The 19,952-nt window shown below is 34.8% G+C and overlaps 1 protein-coding gene and 1 long non-coding RNA gene across 4 annotated transcripts in view; one reads left to right on the top strand and one right to left on the bottom strand.

Annotated features, from left to right (window-relative positions):
• Nucleotides 1–7,125: 7,125 nt before the first annotated feature.
• LOC143192862 (uncharacterized) overlaps nt 7,126–19,952 on the bottom strand; it is a 180,611-nt gene continuing 167,784 nt past the window's right edge. For all 3 annotated transcript variants that reach the window (XM_076398608.1, XM_076398618.1, XM_076398627.1), the window contains exons 15-21: nt 19,548–19,700; nt 16,861–17,036; nt 14,026–14,292; nt 13,775–13,923; nt 13,398–13,717; nt 11,621–11,770; nt 7,126–8,498 (exon numbers count right to left, since the gene is read on the bottom strand). In XM_076398608.1, the coding sequence (XP_076254723.1) occupies nt 8,361–8,498; nt 11,621–11,770; nt 13,398–13,717; nt 13,775–13,923; nt 14,026–14,292; nt 16,861–17,036; nt 19,548–19,700 (1,353 nt within the window). In that variant the 3' untranslated portion in view covers nt 7,126–8,360. The remainder of the gene's footprint in view (nt 8,499–11,620; nt 11,771–13,397; nt 13,718–13,774; nt 13,924–14,025; nt 14,293–16,860; nt 17,037–19,547; nt 19,701–19,952) is intronic.
• Nucleotides 7,707–10,907, top strand: LOC143192927 (uncharacterized). The gene is made up of 2 exons (XR_013004906.1): nt 7,707–10,060; nt 10,261–10,907. It is a non-coding gene; the product is annotated as an uncharacterized LOC143192927 (long non-coding RNA).

The raw sequence follows: 19,952 nt of genomic DNA, 5'->3' as shown, positions 1-19,952 counted from the left end.
ACAAGAACTAAACGTAAAAAGGTAAATATGGTCTCGAATGAAAGTAAAATACGTTTCTCAGATACACAGTTGTTAATTAGGTGGATTAGGCACCCAGAGGCGATATCACTACATTCAAAAAATGGGCCTAGAAACTCTACCTCATGGATGATGTCGAAAAGAGTTCAATGTAAACAAAACTAATCTAACCTACAAACTATTATACCTGTGTTTTTAATTGCAGTTTTATGTCCTTCCATAAAATATGTATTAGATGTACTATAATATTAAAATGAATTATATTTGATAAAATTTTCGTTGAATTATTTTATTTGGATTAGAATTTTGTTGTATGTCAAAGCCAGACTGAACCAAAACTCAGAGTTGACGCGGCAACATTGCAATGTTTCGACGTTACAAATATCCATGACGCATTACTAAAAACACTTTGAATAGACTATAAGAGATTTGCAACAAGACACGAAGAGAGGGTCCACTACCATGTAAACCACGAAGTACTGCAACTCTTGAACTACACTGAACTAGGATGCAGATTTAAGAGAACCACAACATGTTATCTTGTATAGTGAAGCACAAAAGACACTGAAGAATGCTACTAAGTTTTATATTATTAGAGACTAAATGAGAGTTAATGGGTAAAATTACTGCAGTAATAATAAATTAATAGATTTAAAAAAATAATATTTTAAGTTTAAATAAAAGAAAAACCAATTAATCTGGTTTCCCAACAGCATTTTAATGCATCAGCTTTCCTAGACGCGGGAAAAAGTCCCAGTCGCGTAAAAAAGTACAGTAAAACAGCAGCGGCAAGTACAGTAAAATGAAAAGTAATAATTCTAATTGTTCCACTTTCTGCATATCTTCGTCGCCGTCGTCTGTTATTTTCCTCGTTTTTCAGTTGGCCCGTTACCGTCGTCAGCTGGACGACATTAGCGTTGACATCTAGATCGCGATGATGAATGGTCCGCACGCACCGGCATTTGTTTTCGTTTGTTTTCACCCGATCGCGGCGATTTCGTCTACGTGCCGCAGATCCAGTTACAGTGTCTGATCGTTTAAACAATAAGATAAAACTGAATTAAGGAGGCCGGCTGATTTTTCGTTATTCCATTTTCGCGAAAAAATAACGGAAACCGTTCGGGAGAAACGCGTTTCACCAGCAAAGCTTCTTAAGATTTCCATGAAATTAAATATTACCGGAATTAACTGGATCTTACTTTGATTCCACAGCAAGGTGTTTGGGGTGAATTTTGCTAGTGGATTGTTTCCAAGTTGGTAAAAGTTTAATCTTAAGCATATTACTGCAACTTCTTGGATTAGTTGGATGTAAAAAATTGTTAGAAAAGATCTGGCTTAAATAGCTTAACAATCTATCTAATTTGTCAGTTTTGTTTGACTTCTGACTTGATAAATGAGAACTGAGTATATTCACAATAACATTTTTTATTATAGGTCGTAAGAATTTATTGAACAAGTCAATTACTTGTAAAATAAAAATGAAGTGTTGAAAGATTGAGATTGATTGAGAAAAATAAGATAAATTAATAGAATTTGAAAGTGCAACTGTACATATATTTTCATATTAAATATTGTGTTAGAAACTAAAAAATCCTTGTTTTAATTTCCCGATAATAGTATTTCACGCTTGACGTGATCTCTGGTGCTAAAGACGCGCAAAACTAAGTTAGAATTTTATATATGGGATTACGTGTAAAAATAGGGAGAGGATAAATCTTGTAGATCAAATTGCAGTAAATAACAATCAATAATTTTATTATTATTGAATTACTGAATGAACCTCCTGTAGATCTACAAACAGGCACAGCTAGACATCAGTATTAATCAAATTCTTCTGCTTATCTACCATCATTAAATGAATCTATTGCACTTACGTAAGTTTTTCAAGGATAAATATTTTAATAGAATGTATAAAAGTTTTGCTTAAGAAGATAAAGTTTAGATGAGTTAGTTCACCGATTGATGGTGACAGACAAGAGAGAAGCTGATGAAAGAATTTTGATTTTTAATGAACATATTTTAAAATATCTCATTTATCAATCTCGAGTATGCCACGATTAGCTAAAATGTTTATTGATAATGTATAATAAACTTAACTGGCCGTGAATATAGCTCTCAAATATCGAAATAAATTGCCATTAAAAAGCAAAGTTGAGGAAGCACCCGGAATAGACCAAAAGCTAAAAACACGAATTAACAGAAAATATTCTCCACATTGTAACATAATAAAAACCTAAAATATGACAAAATTAAATATCAAAATAAAAATATGATAGATTATCGTTATGATCAAGATTGAATATTTACAGTCAATATTCTGTACAATGTTGCAAGGGGTGTAGAGCACTAATGGAATTCACAATTCTACCAGAGATGTTTTCTGATTGTTCAAACACCCTTTCAAAATTATAAAAATGTCCAAAAATTGGTAGGATGTGTGGATAGCTGAAAAACTGGATCTATCTACATGGTATACATACCAGATGTCGGTAATTCTTTTCCGTTTTCCTCCGCTAAAGCAAACACGTAGTTTACAATCAATATGTAAAATGTATTTATTCAAAGTACTAGCCATTTGATTTTATACATTTGCTCATCTCTCAGGCATTTTATAGATGCCATACCAAACAAATTGTTTCTATTTCCATTCATCGAGTCATATTTTAACTTCTTTGAAATCGGCGAAAGTGCTGTTTTGCAAGTGGACACCCCTTCGATACGGAAATGTGATAGACGGATGAAGCCACGCCTGGATAGTATGGCGGATGCAATAAAACTTCCCCTCCAACTGATTTCAGTACTTCTTTGACTGATTATTGTGGACGCTTTTCAACTGATCATTTGTTCTAAGCAGCTATTAACCTTAATTATTTAATCAGGTTTCAACAGTTCCTAATACACTATACCACTTTGGTTCCATCCATGGATAGTGACTTCCTTACATACCATTTCACTAGCGATTTTTTAATTGACTGTTATTCAAGGCATGTGGCACCCATCTTCCTGTCTTTTGGATCTTTCCCATTGCTTATAATCAGTCACAAATTGCGAGTCGCCATCCAATAACTTAAAAATCTTCACGCGTTTTCGGCCTACCTACGGATTTTTTTATCTTGAACGCTAGAATTGCCACATTTCCACAGTCCAAACTACGTTTCAAATGTGGTTATTATTGGAGCATGCTCAAATACACGTTTCCAGTCACAAAGCTCGACATTTTCAAAAAATTATAAATCTATACATATGGCAATGCCCCATGGTTTATGAGGAACGTCAACACTTATCTCGAATTAGGTATCACGTTTGTGAAGAGTTTCACGAATATACTCAGCGTAAGGTTCTCCATAGATGCTTTAGAACACGACAATTGATAAAATTCCTACCCATCCACAAACGTTGGTTGATAACCAACTACGACAATCCCAGTCCTAACCCAGGGTCCCTGTCGCCAGCAATACACTTCACTATCCTGAACCCGAAGCAACATCAGCAAAAGACCATTTGGTTCTAGTTGGCCATCTTGGAATAAGAAAAAAAAGTAATATAGTTTCTTTTTTATTCCAAAGCCATAAGTAGTATTATTCATTCCGTCCCATCCCGAATCATAAGTGACTCAGAACATAATGTTAACGAGATCTAACTTCTTCCTCTTTCTCAGAAAACGTCTATTTAACAAAGATATTAAAGAAAAATTATAAGAATTCATTGCTGAGTTTAATATTTAAAAAATGAATTGCCGTTGTTATGTTTTAACAGTTTTAAATTCCTTTCATACACTACAATCCATGTAACAAAACAATTAAACCAGTTTTACTAATGTACCGTTACGGACGTACTTTTTCAAATTTATTCACACTTAAATCAAAACACCGCTCGATCGGTTTGGCCGTTAATGATGAGGAAACAGGAAATAATTCGGATACACCATCGAAACTGATGCTTTCTCGACCCGCCGGTCCTGTTTCGCCTCACAAATGCACCGTGCGAAACTAACGCACACCCAATTGCTCTCAGAAAAAGGCGATTTGTTCCGTCGAACCCAAAAGAAAAAAACGAGACACCGGAATAAAATAATCGTCTGTGTGATTTTTGCGTGACGCACATGTGTTTCCTGTACGAAAAGCCCACTTCCTATGTCACGGACCCTTCCTGCAATGGGTCATTGTCATGGTATCACTGTTTCGTCGATAAATATACTGTAGTTCTTGGGAAAATATATATTATTTTTATGAAACTTACCCTTTCTGTTATTCACCACCGGCTATGAAGTGTATCTATCAACCTGAAGCACCTGGAGCGCGTGGAATTAGCGTCGATTCGTGGAGGAAACACCGCACGGATACACCACCTGCAGAACGGACACGCGGACCGTTTCCGAATGAAGATGAGGCAGCTCGACGGTCCGCCTGTTCAACAGAGTGTATAGTTTTTGATGGTGGTGGAAAAAGCATAAAATTATGGAAATTATTTTGTTCCAATATTTTATGTTCACTTAATAATATAAAAACTAGGTTCTTAAAAGTCAATTAAAACAACACGATTTTTTAGCTAAAATAAAAAAAATAGAAAGAGAGTATAGTGGCGTTCAGATTAACATCATATATATATATATATATATATATATATATATATATATATATATATATATATAATATAATAACTTATTGGAAGTTTGTAAGGATGTAATATATGAGTGAAAAAGGCATGGAGCGCTGTGAACGATAAGGAAATATAAAAATAAAAAGCACCAAATACACCAAACATTTTTTTTAAATTTATTATAATTTATTTTAAGTAACAATTATTTATATCATTAATTCATTACATAATATTAATCTCTTAATGCTATAACGTGAACAATATTTTTTGTTAGCCCGTCTTTAGCTAATACAAACTTGATGGTTTATCCACTCTAGAGCATGCAACGTATATTTGTCCGCGTGAAAAACATGGTTTGCTCAAATCTAACGCACAAAGTTTTTTATTGTTTTTAAAAAAGATTTTCCTGTTCTCGACAATTTAAAATAATTTTAAAAAATCTTTTGATGATGATGCTCTATCTAGAGCCAATATTGATAATTGATATAAATTGGTTAAAAAGGTAGAGAAAGCATGAACTGGTTGTTCCTCAACATATTCCAACAACAACCTAAAAAGAATAAAATATTTTGTGCTTGAAATTTGTTGGTAATATGATCACAAGCAATATTACAATATATGTGTTAGTTTCTATATTTAAACTTCTGAAAGCTATAATTTCAAAAACTGTAACAGAATTAAAAAATAAAAGATTAACGAGTACCATTCAGCATTTATCACTTTTAATATTATAACCAAAATTGACATGATTAAATTAAATTTCATTTGCAAAGTCACAGTAAGTTCTGTATAAAACAGGTACTTCAGTTTCTGATGACACTTCTGGTGAGACACATTTGAGTGGGCTTAAAACATTTAAATTAACTTGGGTGAAACACGTAGAAAAGAAGCAAACAATGCGAATTAATGCCTTTCCAACTTTTTATTTCATTTTCATTTGTATTAACATTTTTAATAGTGTAAACAATAAAATCTGAGAATTAGTAATTAATAATGTCGTTTCAAAAGAAAGATAAGCTTATTTTTTGAATGAATATATTAAAGTATTTCATTTCATTTCCTTTTAAATTTATTTGGCAGCTTGGCGGTTACACACTGTGATACGCGCCAGGCGACAAACACCTCACTAGATAACTCACAGATAAACCTTAGTTGGTAAAAAGGAGACTCTACATAAATATTAAAAATAAATGGCAAAACAAAAAGGGGATATGGAAAAAACGTACGATAAAAATATCATTTGTCATACAATTAATTGAATTTCGTGATACTAGAGGAATATTATATTTTACATTTTATAGTTAATTTTAATTTAGCTCCCACTAGAACAGTTATTTTAACAATTGTGGGGCATAAAAATAATTGGATGGAGGCGCCATATACTCACCATCCCTCAAGTATATATGATTGGATAAATAATTATTAGAGTAGTTACCTTGAAATATAAAATTGTATGAACGCTACGGCGCATGCTTGTGTTAAAGGCACTCGGGCAGGATAAAGATCCCGCCCTCTTGATTCATTCTGTGTTGTAGCTTTAACCCAGTTGTTTGTAAAAATATATATACAGAGCGACTCGGTCGAATCCAGTGGTTTAATTGCCCAAACACCTTCACCAAATCGGTCCTAACAATCTTAACACTAAATAAAATTATATTCGTATGACAGGACATTATTAAATTGCTCAAATAATCACTAAATTCATTTTAAAGGTTCAACACAAAATAAAGGTTATTTTATTTCGAAACATGTTGAATTTAATATAACTGGCATTAAACTTATTAAGTTTCTCAACGCAATATAAAACTTATTTTGTAACACAGAAAAATCAAATTTGTTTAACCAAGATAATTCTAAAGTTCTTCAGAGCCTCTTAATACTGTGATTTGTCTGACAGAAGTAACAAATGTCAAATAACTGTTGCTAAAATGATTTCAGTTTCTTCAAAAGCCAGCTTGATGGCGCAGTGGTAAAGTCGATGGGGCGGTCCTTCTACTGTTGCGATAGCCGCGGGTTCGAATCCCGCTGGTGCATGGTCGAAAATGTATGTTTGTGATTGTTTAAAATTTGTGAATGTTCTAGGCAAGAGTGTAAAATCCGACAAGGAATATGATCCCAGTCACGCCAGTAACCAGGCTGGGTAAGACCGGATGTCTTCTGGGATGACTTTTAAAGTTGGTCACTCGCCAGTCGGTAGGCTTAATGCTGAGGACCGTGATTCGGAGCCCACGTTAAACTTTAGGCCCAGTCCATATAAACCCATAGTTGGTAAAAGGAGACTTTAAAATATATATTTAAAAAAATGCTTCAGAGCTTCTCAACACTAAACAAAGGTTATAATTTGTCTAATAGACAACTGTAACAGGATGTAACAGTTTCTCAGTACAAAATAAAGGTTCTATTTTGTAAGAAACAGGATCCTCTTTAGATCCAGAAAACTTAAAGGAAAATACTAATTAACCATGAGTTGGTAATATAGGAAAAGTATAAATAAATACGCAAAAAACATTATTTTTCCATAAATTTTATTTACTTTCTTCCATCCTCTCTCGCTTCTTTGGTACGAAACAAAAATAAAGTATATTACAAAAATTTAACTTTCATTAAAATTAACACTAATAATAATAATAATAATAATAATAATAATTTCTGGCATTCCGTGCTGGACCTAAACACTAAAATATTGGAGCAAAATTTGTACATTTACTACATATAAAATCAAAAACAATGGGACAACAATAAAATATCAAAACTGAACAAAAAAAAATTATACACAATATAAAACAAAAGGGAATCGTTCGTGACAGAGTGACGCACACTCTCGTCCTACAATAACCTCAATCCACATGTGTACGTGTTTTGTATATATATATTTATATATATTGCTAAATATTTGAATACAATGTTTTGATTTTTTCTTAGAATTCTTCATTATTATTATAAGTTTTCTTTATTTTTTTTTATAAAATAAACGGTACAATTAATATTTCTATTCAGGCAAAAATTTAGAATGTAAATTTTATTTAGTACAGCGCCATCTCTCGCCTAGACGTCGATTTCTCGATGGCATTTCAAAAATTACGCTACGGTTTTTTTTTGTTATTTAGAACGAATACAGACTAAACGGTAGTTTTTAGATCCTCATTAATATTTACTCATTTAATTTCTACTCAACATAGTTTTTTTTTGGTTTCATTTTTTTTGTTTTTCGATCACATAACCTAACTTTTGATCATCGTTAATTATTAGATTGATGCTGTCTGGTGCGCGGACCTATTCTAGATCCGTTGTTGTACGCGGAAACACGCCGGGCAATGTCGGGGGTCCTGTTGTCTTCCTGGGGATGCGGTGAAATGACCAAAAACAACATTAAACGACGTTACGATACATTGACATAGTTGCTTGTTTTTTTTTTTTTCGAAAAAATCTGTCTAATATACAAGCGAGAAAACTTGACTAGTTTACGGCATTTCCTCGCGGGATTCTCGTGATATTTACATAACGAACCCACAGACGATCTCAATCGATCTGTGGGTTCCGTGGTTAGAATATGGTGGCGAACAAAAGTCGCTCATATAAGTTAGTTAGTGTGTTCTTGGACAGGACGTGTGTGGGAGGGGGGTGAGAGGGGTGGCGTTAGGTTGAGGGGGTGTATATATCATTCCTAAAGAATCGTATGCAGAAACGGAACAATAACGAACTAATCCTTAGCCATAGTCTCTCTATAAACTACAAGTATTTTGTCAATTCTCTGCATTGCTTTTAGAACAGTCTTGATTAGAAATAATTCTTTTTACAACTATACAGACTGGACCGCGGACTATACGCAACAGGTCTATGATCTCGTTGGTGGTCATTTGATCGACGCTTTCGTCGTTAACCTGGAAAAAGAACGATATTATGAGACTGTTAAATCGATAGTACCTAGTTTCTACAGATTTTTCAAGCCCAAATTCAGATATAATCAAATAGAAATATTTTCTTAGACTTCCACGGTTCTAAATAATCTAAAAAATCGAAATTACATCGGTTATATAATCATTACGTAAGTTGCTCTGTACACATAACGACTAAAAATTTAGAGTTTACCATTATGAATTAATAAACTAGCCGTTGGTCTTAAAATTGAAGGTGGTCTAGCCATATTGTATTGTATTAACATTGTATTTATATATGTAACATTGTATTTTGTTGGATATATAAATAATTGGGTGGATGCGCCTACATCTGACGTCCTCTGACGATGTATATATGGTTACCTAGCCCCTATTAAAGTAGGTTCCTGTAAATTATAATAAACGCTACGGCGCATGCTCGTACTAATGCCATCCGGACAGGATGAAGATCCCGCCATCTTGATTCATTCTGTGTTGGGGCTTTGGCCAAGATGTTTGTCGAAATAAATAGAGAGTGACTCAGTTGAATCCAGTGTTTTAATTGCCCAAACGCCTTCACCAAATCGATTCTACAAAATCGGTTCTAACAATTTATATATGGGGAAATATTATATTATGTATATTTAACGTATATGGCGAGCGTAACCACCAGAATGTTTTCTATATTTCAATGTTTATAATACCAGGTGTACCGGAAAGTCATTACCGTTTATTTTTAACCTACATAACTTTCAACAAAATGGAAAAATTTTATCAAAGTATCGACCATTTGATTCTATTCTGCATCTTGCCCATCTTTCGGGTAATTTATGGATGCGGTCCCAAAAAAGCTTGTTTGTTATTTGAGCAACCATTCATCGAGCCACTTTCAAACTTGCAAAAAGTTGATAGTCGGACGGGGCAAGGTCTGGAGAATACGGCGGGTGCGATATGTCCCATCCAAATAATGTCAACGCTTCACTGACCGATTTTGTTTTATGAGACGGTGCATCATCGTGCTGTAAAATAATTTTACTATGTCTTCGGGTCCATTCTGGATGTCTGTCGATCAATGCTTGATTAAAATTGATCATTTGTTGTCGGTAGCGATCACTATTAGTTATTTCGTCAGGTTTCAACAGTTCCTAGCACATCACGCCACTCTGGTCCTAACAAATACAGAATATTGTATTGCGGCTAAAACGTCTTGAACTTGGAGTCGATAGGTCGGCTTAACCATGATATATTGCGTTTACGGTTTTCAAAATAAATTTACTCTCCACTCAAAAGCAGCATTTCACAGACGATTTTTCGATTTTCCATCTGCCATCATTCAATTAATGTGGAACCCATTTTCCCATCTTTTGGATTTTCCCCATTGCACGTAATGAATCGCTAATCGTTTCTTGGGCCACATCTAACGCTTCTGCAATTGTTTTTGAGTTTGGTATGGGAACTCATGCCAAGGCTCAAAATATAAATAACAACTTTTGTACAAAATCAACATTTTCAAGAATAAAAAAGTACGAAATTTTGTCCTTAACTATTAGAACTAATTAATTGATTATGTTCATCTTTAATAGCTTCTTTCTTTAAAAGTTCTTGGGATTATTCAAATAAACCAAAATCTGATCTCTTTTGAAAAGAAGCTGTAGCTGTACAAAGAAAATACCTGGCAGCATCGTGTACTCTTCAATTATAAGAATAAGTACTGTGAAATAATGACTGGGTGCCATCCAAGTTTTCCAGATCCTTAGAAGTAGATAAGATTAATTGATTATATTCATCTTTAATAGCTACAAAGTTCTTGGGATTATTCAAATAAACCAAAATCTGATCTCTTTTGACAAGAAGCTGTAGCTGTACAAAGAAAATATCTGGCAGCATCGTGTACCCTTCAATTATAAGAATAAGTACTGTGAAAGAATGACTGGGTGCCATCCAAGTTTTCCAGATCCTTAGAAGTAGATAAGTCTTTTGAAGTATCTGTCCCGTTTCTATTTTATCTTTAGACAAACTTTCCTGCATGCATCTTTTTCTTCTTTTCATCTTCTAGTATTCCTATTTCTAACAAATCGTCTTTCTTTTTTATTCCTGTGATTATGTTTACAAGATCTTTTTACTTATTTCTCAATACATCCACATAGAACCCATAACGAGTGTGATTTGAAGTGCTAGTGCGAAGTACTCTGAAAAACTATTAGTGCATCCTAATGCACTCGCCAAACAGTTAAATGTGCACGAAGACAGTGAAGTGCATAGGCTCAAACACAAACTACCATATGAACTGGTTAATAGACGCATAGAGTGAAATTTAATAATTTCTAGAATAAGTTAGAATAGTATCTAGAATAAGATTTTGATTATAAATTGTACAGCAGATCACTTACTGAAGTGATCTTCTACATGATAGGATGGTTATATTATATAACGGAAATCAAACAATAATACTTATTGCCCACGGGCAGATTGTTGACGTTCTAAGAGATTAATAAAAAAAAGAACTTCTCAATACATATTCTAATCCCTTTACAATTTATTGTTTTACTTTTCCTGCTATATCTGCTGCAATTTTCTTCAACAATTCATAGTTCCTTTTTGTACTCATATTTTAGCATTTTTTTGCATTTATTATGGTTCTCAATGTGTTCCTCGTTATTTTTCAATTTGTTTTGTCACTGATCTTAATTGGGGTTTTATATATTCTTATTTTTATCTTTTGTGATACATGATACATCGGTGAGAGCATGAAGGATCTTCAGAAAAAGCCATTTACTATGTAAGTTCACAGCCAAGTTACACTGCTGCATGACAACAGATGGGAAGATATGCCACAGGCGGAATATTCACATTATTTTGCTCTATTTGACTACCAATTTAATTTTATTGATGCAACACGCTTTAGTCAATAAATAGTTGAAAATATTGATTATATTGTTGATGACTTGATCGCCTCAAAGGATTACTTCGCTATAGAATTCATATGTTGGCGTAATTTCATTGAAAACAATAGCGAACATTTCAAAGATTAAGTCCATAATTGTCTATTTAAATGAAAAAAAATTGCTGAAAAATCTGTACAAAATTAAGTCATATACCTCCCCAGTTTCTATCAGTGAGCGATTTACCTTGATTATGCGATCTCCTGGTTTGATTCTACCATCCTTGGCCGCCACTGAATCGGCGTGGACGGCACTAACGTATGTGACACCAGCAGCGCCTTGTAAGCTGAAGCCTAACCTGCTATTCCATCCACGATTCAACTCGATTGCTAAGACCTGTACCAATAAGATTCATAAGTAATAACTGTAATCATAGTAATAAGTGGTTGTGGTTGTAATCGATACAACCGAAATACTTTATTTAAATCATTGAATGATCATTTGATTTAGTCTGTCTACTATTGAGTGCACGACAGGTTTCAAGAAATTTCTTTGTCAATTATTTTTGAGTACGAAGCTATAAGCTCCTGTGTATACTAAGTAATTTTAAAAAGTCTTTAGAACTACTATCAGCTACAGCAATCTTTAATATTATATTCTAGCTAGAGTATGTGTTAATCCATTTGTTTTTGGGCTAAAAAAATAAACACCCTGCATTTGTAATTTTGCTTTCCATATGCTGAAAAACTGTCTCTATTTCTTTAAAAGTTTCTGAACACACATGAGTGTATTTTCAGTATATGATATCATCAACAACAAATATATTTTACTTTTCGTATATTTTTAAGAGACATAAACTAATTACAGTCTTTTTAATGTAAATGTTCATGCAATATTTGTCTAATGTGTGCCATTCCCAATGCCATTGGTTCATCTTCTTCATCTTCTTCCACTATCTGCTTTAATGGAGCAATATTTTCTGTGATCACTGTATGAAATTGTGTTATAACTATGTAAAATTATTTATACTATCTATTTAATTAGTAACTAATGACGATACAAGGATGTGAATTGAAATATTAATTCCATATCTTTTTAATATTGTATGGACAATGGATAGAATAATATAAAATAGTGTATGGCAAAAAATTTAATAAATATGTAGTAATGATATGAGTTTCTTTAAGTTTTTGTGTGACTCAGTTTTCTGTATATTTCGCGCTAATGTGAAAGGGAAAAGAAAATTAATCACAACATAATAAAATCGTTGTTAACTTATATTTTAATAGTTTTCCTAAAGGAGGTTTAAAGATAGTTTTAGACTCGACAATTGTCTCACATAAAGCTAAGAAAAAATTAAACATTTTATGGAATCAATATCTAATTGTTAACATATCTTCTTTCATTATGATTTTTTTGTTTTTCCGATATAGACAGTAAATAAAGTCAGAAACCAAAAGTGTTTTATGATTAGTAAATAAAACTCTATAAACAAAAAATGTTTATATGGTTAATTAATGGAAAATTACTATATGGTTTCAATATAACAATAAAAAATATAAAATATATGTGTTTGACTATTATTTATTGGAATTTCCTATCTTAAAAATGCTTCACTACATTCATTATTTCATACTTTTATTTTATTAGTATTTCTTATTAAACTCGACAATCTGCACAAGGGTTAGAAACTGTCGATAACGTTCTAAAGAACTATGAACAGAGGGTTCATTGGCACATCAATATGATCTCCAGCTCCTAGATAATGATGGCTTAGTGATAAGATTAAAGAGAATAAAACCATTTGATCTAATTCAGTGAAGTTATAAGCAAAACTCAGTGCACATTAAAAACAGTGACATAGATGTTAAGCGCAAAGTGTTTATCATAGAATATAAAATGTTAATTTACTAGATTGCTACAATCAATGGTAAACAAAGTACTTTTCTCATTTCACCATCGATATATTTCGATTATATCTTATCAACCCTATACTATAACTAGAAAAAACCTCGACTCATACCTCATAATCTTCTTTCATGGGTGTCATCTTGGCACCTTCAGTTTTTGCTTCTCTTCTCTCGCTGTCTTTCTTCAGAATACCCTTCTTGCGCTTTATGGTGTCAGTTTCCTCCTCTTTCTGGGTATTTTGGCTGCTCTTCGAAGTGCTGCTGCTGCTCCTGCCATCATTTTCGATACAGGGAGGATGAGCTGACTGGTAAGCAGGATTTTTATAGCTGAAAGTCGGTCCTGCGTTGTCCAATGGAATGTGGGGCATGCTAGCTGGTTCGGTAGGATAACGGTCTGAACTGTCTATCTCGACACTGGCGCCATCTTCATTACCTGAAATCAATTATTCTGTGATCTCTGACGACTGGGATATTGTTCCGATTGTTTTACCAAGGTTATAAGCGAGATTTGGGGCGTCCAGAACCTCAGGGTCCAAATTGTTCAGCTCGTAGGCGTTGTGGGCGAGGGTGAAGTTGAACCTCGGCTTCCTGCTAGCAATAGGAGTTTGATTTGGATTGTATAGGTCTAAAGAACTTGGCCTGAAATTAGTAGGCATTCTTGAACTCATTGTATTCCCAAGAGAGTCATAACAATGGGGGCAATGCTAGTTTTTCGGGCGGAAAGTTTTACGTCGCACTTACCTGGACGGTCGGTCCAAGTCATCGCTATCGATACTAAATAAAGAGTTGTAGGCGTCCTCCTCGAAGTGTGGACATTTGAGCAAACCCTCGTGGAAGTGATCCTCAGACACCAGGTACTTGGTGCCGGAATCTTGGGAAGCGTCGCTGGGGCAATTGTGTCGGCGTAGCCTCCTCGGGGACGAGGATCGATGTCCGGAACCTTCATGGAGACCACCGGGTATCAGTTTGCGAACGGCGATGTCGTTCAGCATGTCCACTGCCTCTTGTCTGCAATTTAAAATTTTAGTTAGTATGAAGACGAGAAATTAATTATAATTCTGCTCAGTACTGAAAAATTCCACCCTATTCTCATCTGCTGAGTTCAAAATTCAACATAAAACCCTTTTCCCATGTTGGTACATCTGTTAACTATCAAAATACAAATGGTTTAACGGATTACAGGAAAATAAACAGGATGTGTTATATGATCGGCAGGTGCTCTTAAATTAGGTCAGTTATGTTTGATGTTTTTATTTCTTAGATACTCCTATTTCATTGAGAAGAAGATTTAGCTTCTTTTTTTTGGATATTGTTTTTATTGCTAGTTTTATTGCATTCACAGCTTTTTCACTTAGTACTAACCTCCAGTTTTATTGCACTCACAGCTTTTTCAGTTAGTACTAACCTTCAAAAGAAAGTTGTTAAAATTTCATGATATTCTATTCATAAGTTTGTGATTTATTGTGTTACTGTTACTGTTATTTTTGTTACTTAATTTTACACTGTTTCTTTATGGGAAAAAAGATTCGTTCAAGCGAAGAAATTACTTGAAAAGTGTTATAAGGACTCCCCTCCATCAGAAACAACAATAAAACGTTGGTTTACTGACTTCAAACGTGGTCGTAGAGACACCGATGATGTAGAACGTAGTGGACGTCCAAATGAAGTGGTAACACCAGAAAACATAAAGCAAATCCACAAAATTGTTTTGAATGATCGAAAAGTGCCTAACTTCACAAGCTTCACTTAGGAGTCAGCTAACATCGTAAAGATATCAAAAGAACGTGTTGGTTCGATAGAGCCTGAGTATTTGACTATGAAAAAGCTCTGTTCAAACTGCATTTGAACACTGTTGCACTGGGTGCTGCGTTTGCTCACTGTTGACCAAAAACTAGAACGTTTTGATGATTCTGAGTAGAGTTTAACCATGTTTAAACGTAACAAAACAGAATTTTTACATCGATATGAAAACGCTCGTCATCTGAGTGGACAGCAAATGGTGACAGGCCTATTTTGAGGCAAAAGATAAATCGTTCTACAAAAGTGGTATTGAAATCTTAGGGCGGCGCTGGAATGATTGTGTGGCTCTTATTGGAGACTACGTTGATAAAGGAAGTCATTTCTGAACAAAAAAAAAACGTGTTTTCTCTTTCCCTCTCTGGACTTTTCAGTCCATGTGTTATTATGTTGCTTAAATTTACTAATATACCTTCCTGCTACACTAAATAACTTAAAATAATATAAATAAAACTTTAAGTGAGGTATAGGGTACATATAAAAATGATCGCTATACTTTTAGAAATGTATTAAGGTGCATCAATAGTTGAGAAAAATGTAATTTCTGTTGCTGTTTATGTCCACACCAGAGTAATCCACAATACTCGAGGAAGATTTAAGAATAATTTTATTTCTCTCAAATTTTGACTCCATCTTTAGCTGTAGCTTTTCTTTAAACTTTACATATCTGAATGTATGCATGTTATGAAATTGAAAGATGTAATGAGTGAGGTCTAAAAGATGAGTAAAACGTTTAAACATAGGGTTTGGTTTATATTCGAATAAGATTTTCCTTCTGTAAAATAGAAGTTTTTGTTCTATTCTATCTGGACTTCATTTAATCAAGGCAGTTATTAAGAGAAGAAAATAGATTGATGTTCGATTGACAACCTCTCTGCAGTTACTTGAAGCATTCCTTGGCGTGGTTAAGTGTATATTGGGTAAAATTATTGCAGCAGAAGCTGTAAAGTCACAAAATATGGGTTAAAGGTGATTAAAGATACCTTTCCATAAACTATTGTAATTAGAAAACATCCATGCTTTGAAAAACACCGCTAGTGTAAGGGTATAAGGTCACCAAAGGTGGACTAAAGTAGCTGTGAACTGACAGAGCCTGCTGGCTTGCAGATCAAGGTCACCAAAGGTGGACTTCAATAGACCAGTATCTCAGCGGTAAACTATTGCAATTTAGAGTCACCAAGTCCTGGGAAACCTTTTCATAGAGGATATACTATGGTAAATTTGAGTAAAAACAAGTTGTTACATTATTCTCATAAGATCCTTCTCATATCGTAACTTGGATAGTTTTCATCTCTTGTTAAGTTTACTAAGGCTAGATATGTGAACTTTATTTAGGCCAACACAGTTTTCACGTTTTTCAAGTCTTGATTGAAATACAGTGTGACCATTTATTTGAGTCGTTATTTCTCCATGGCACAAAGGTACAAATTATGGAATGGAATAACAACAATGAAATATTAATCGATTAAGGAGTTAATACCTAAATTTACTTGTAGTAGAGCTGCTTGTCGAAGAAATCATTTTTTTTTTGAAACACAATATTTAAAAGCTCAATAAACCTAAAAAAACGTCAATACATTTATTATAATTTGGCGAATTCGACGGGTCCGGGTCGAACGGCGAGCTCGTACCCCCAGAGCGCGCAGAGGAAATTAATTACGCTACTTCAATATGCGTCCTGCTGGGTAACCGGAAACGGTCCCGGGTTCAGATTTATGGGCGCCCAATCCGAGAGATGTCGTTGTCGAGCTCCCCCCAGACGCACACACACACACTCACCTCAGGTTGGCTTTTCTGGAGAACGAAGCGCGCGGAGTGGTCTCGGTGGGGCTGAGGGCCGCCACCGGGGTCTGGGCCGAGTCTCTGTACAATTTCAGCTTGACTTTGTCGCCGCACTGTCGCAGGAATTGGACCGCCTGCTCGTGACTCATCGGCGATATTTCCACATCGTTAACCTATCCGGGAAAAAAGATGCGGTAAAGTAGGTTTTGAGTTGATTAAAAATGTTCAGTAGAAAAATCAATTAACTAACTTCTAACGCTGATTAATGATATAACTTCTGGCAATTCATCAATATTTGAAAAGAAAAAAGTAAAAAAAGTATTGTTCTAACATTGGTTCTTAAGATTAATACTACTACTAAAGGAAAGAAAGCTGTTTTTGTATGTGTAATGATATCACTCTCAATTAATGTCTGTTTAAAGCAAACCAAACATTATCTTCATAGAAGGGACTAGAGTGGCCAAAAAGTGGTAAAATTGTTCTTATGTGTTACAAGAATATCGCGTTGTATCACTTCATTTCAAATACAGTATGGAGCATCGACAATGGCACGCAGCACTTTACTTTGGAACCGTTGTATGATGCATAATAGGTCAATTGAAAAGTCGCCGGCCTACCATGGTAAAACACATTTCTTTGGAAAAATTCGGTTTTTTATTCAACATAATTCCCTTTAAAGGTGATACACTGATTATAGAGACCCTCCAACTGTTCGATGCCATTTTTGTAGTACGATTTGTCCTTTGCTTTAAAACGGGCCTCAGTTTCGGCGATCACCTCTTCATATGACGAAAATTTCTTCCCAGCGAGCATTCTTTTGAGATCTGATCTTTGAACAGGAAATAGTCGCTGGGGGCCAGATCTGGAGAATACAGTGGATGAGGAAGCAATTCGAAGCCCAATTTATAGATTTTTGGCATCGTTTTCACTGACTTGTGACACGGTGCATTGTCTTGATGAAGCAGCACTTTCTTTTCAAACGGTCCAATAATGCTACGTAATAGTCGCTGTTGATGGTCCTTCCTTTTTTAAGGTAGTCAATGAAAATTATTCTACGTGTATCCCAAAATACGGACGCCATAACCTTGCCAGCCGACTGTTGCGTTTTCCCACGATTTAGAGTGGGCTCATCGTGTGCAGTCCACTCGGATGACTGTCGATTGGACTTCGAAGTGAAATGATGGAGCCATGTTTAATCCATTGTCACACAGCGACGCAAAAACTCGGGTTTATTACGCTGATCATCTTCAAACACTGCACCGAATCATCAACTCGTCGTTATTTTTGGCCAATCGTGAGCTTGCACGGCATCCACTTTGCACAGAACTTTCTCGTAGCCAAATATTCGTGAATGATATGATGAACACGTTCAGTTGATATCTTTAGAGTGTCTGCTATTTCATTCAATTTCAATTTACGGTAACTCAAAATCATTTTGTTTTTTAATGTTTTCGTTTGTAACAACCTCTTGGGCGTCGTCCACTGCGTTCACCGTCTTCCGTGCTCATTTTACCACGTCTAAACTTAGCATACCAATCTTTGATGGTTGATTTTTCTAGGACAGTGTCCAGAAACTCGGCATCAAGCCAAGTTTTTGCTTCAACTGTATTTTTCCCTTCAAAAATCAATATTTTACCAACACGCGAAATTTCTTTTTATCAATTTTTTTCACAATAACAAAAGTTGCTTCGCTAAAAATGCTATAATTCACAAACTACTGATCCGAAAAAAAAACATGTCGATTTAATTCTAGTAGCGCCATCTATGTGTCAGGTCGGGGAATTTTCAATTGATCTGTTATGTTCGACTCGCTAGGGTTATAGATTTATACAGTAATATCTTGTTATCTATTGATAACTTCGTTTTGCGCTCGATAAGCCAATACATTTGGTACAGTTTAAATACAAGTTGTTTCCGCTTGGCGAGTATGTGCTTCTTCCAAGTTAAATGTCGATCTAGGTGCGTATATATATATATATATATATATATATATATATATATATATATATATATATATATATATATATATATATATATATATTCTACAGAGCATATGACTGTATATGAACTGATACAAGGCAATAGTCAATTCAATCAACAAGTGTAATGTAACGTGTTTGTGTGAAGTACTTCGAAAGAGTGTCAGTGTATTCCAATGTACTTGCTAATCAGCTAAATATGCGAAATGACAGTGAAGGGCGTAAACTAAAACGTCTAACAACATCCGATCTGATTATTGGACATATATAGACTTTAGAATCAGCTTTAAAATGAGAATGAGAGTATTTTATACAGGAGATCACTTAATGAAGTGATTCTCTACATATATGTATATATAAATAATAGTTATTGCCTTCTGGGCAGATTGTGGAACTAATAAGAGTAATAAAAAAATTGTGATACAGGGACAAATTCAATATCGCGTAAATTTTAAGACACATATTTTAGACAGTAAAGAATAATTTTATATAGCAATCATTTAATGAACAATTTCGGGAGAAATAAAGCTCTACATAGTGATATCAACACGAACATCAGCGAACAATGTAATAGAGGTCGTCCTAACCCTATTGTTATTTAGAGAACGAATGAAAAAAATGAACGGATGTTGATAAAACCATTATCCCATAAATCCTGCGTGGCCGATAAATAACGTTACGAGAGTAAAACAACTATAAACTCACAGCTATAATTTTATCGCCGGCTTTTATTCGGCCATCGGTGAGGGCCGGCTCCCTGACCAAGGCCCTGACGTAGTGGCCCAGGGCGCTGTCGTCCTCCTTGCGCAGGGTGAACCCCAACGAGCCCTGGATTTTCGTCAGGGTGATTTCGAATTCCTGCAACAGAGAGATAAAAGAAGCTTTAGTGCCGGACGGGCCGTTGTAAAGGCGACGGTAACAACAGCCATCGGGAACAAAAAAGGACCCGGGTCGTGTCCCCGGGACTCTGTCCGAGTTCCTCGTTAATTTTTCAATTAATGCGCGTCCCCTCTTCGGAAACCATTGACCCTTGGAACTCGGATCGTTCGCACCCATCGAATTTCGACTATACTACTAGGAAAATGTATTGCATTTTACGTATCAAGTTTA

The sequence above is a fragment of the Rhynchophorus ferrugineus genome, unplaced genomic scaffold (assembly GCF_030347505.1).
Source record: "Rhynchophorus ferrugineus isolate W39M unplaced genomic scaffold, kcgeb_rfMv2 rfM1, whole genome shotgun sequence".
In the NCBI taxonomy this organism is placed as follows: Eukaryota; Metazoa; Arthropoda; class Insecta; order Coleoptera; family Curculionidae; genus Rhynchophorus; species Rhynchophorus ferrugineus.
Note: the sequence above shows the minus strand (reverse complement) of the source record. Positions and strands in the feature narration are given on the sequence as shown.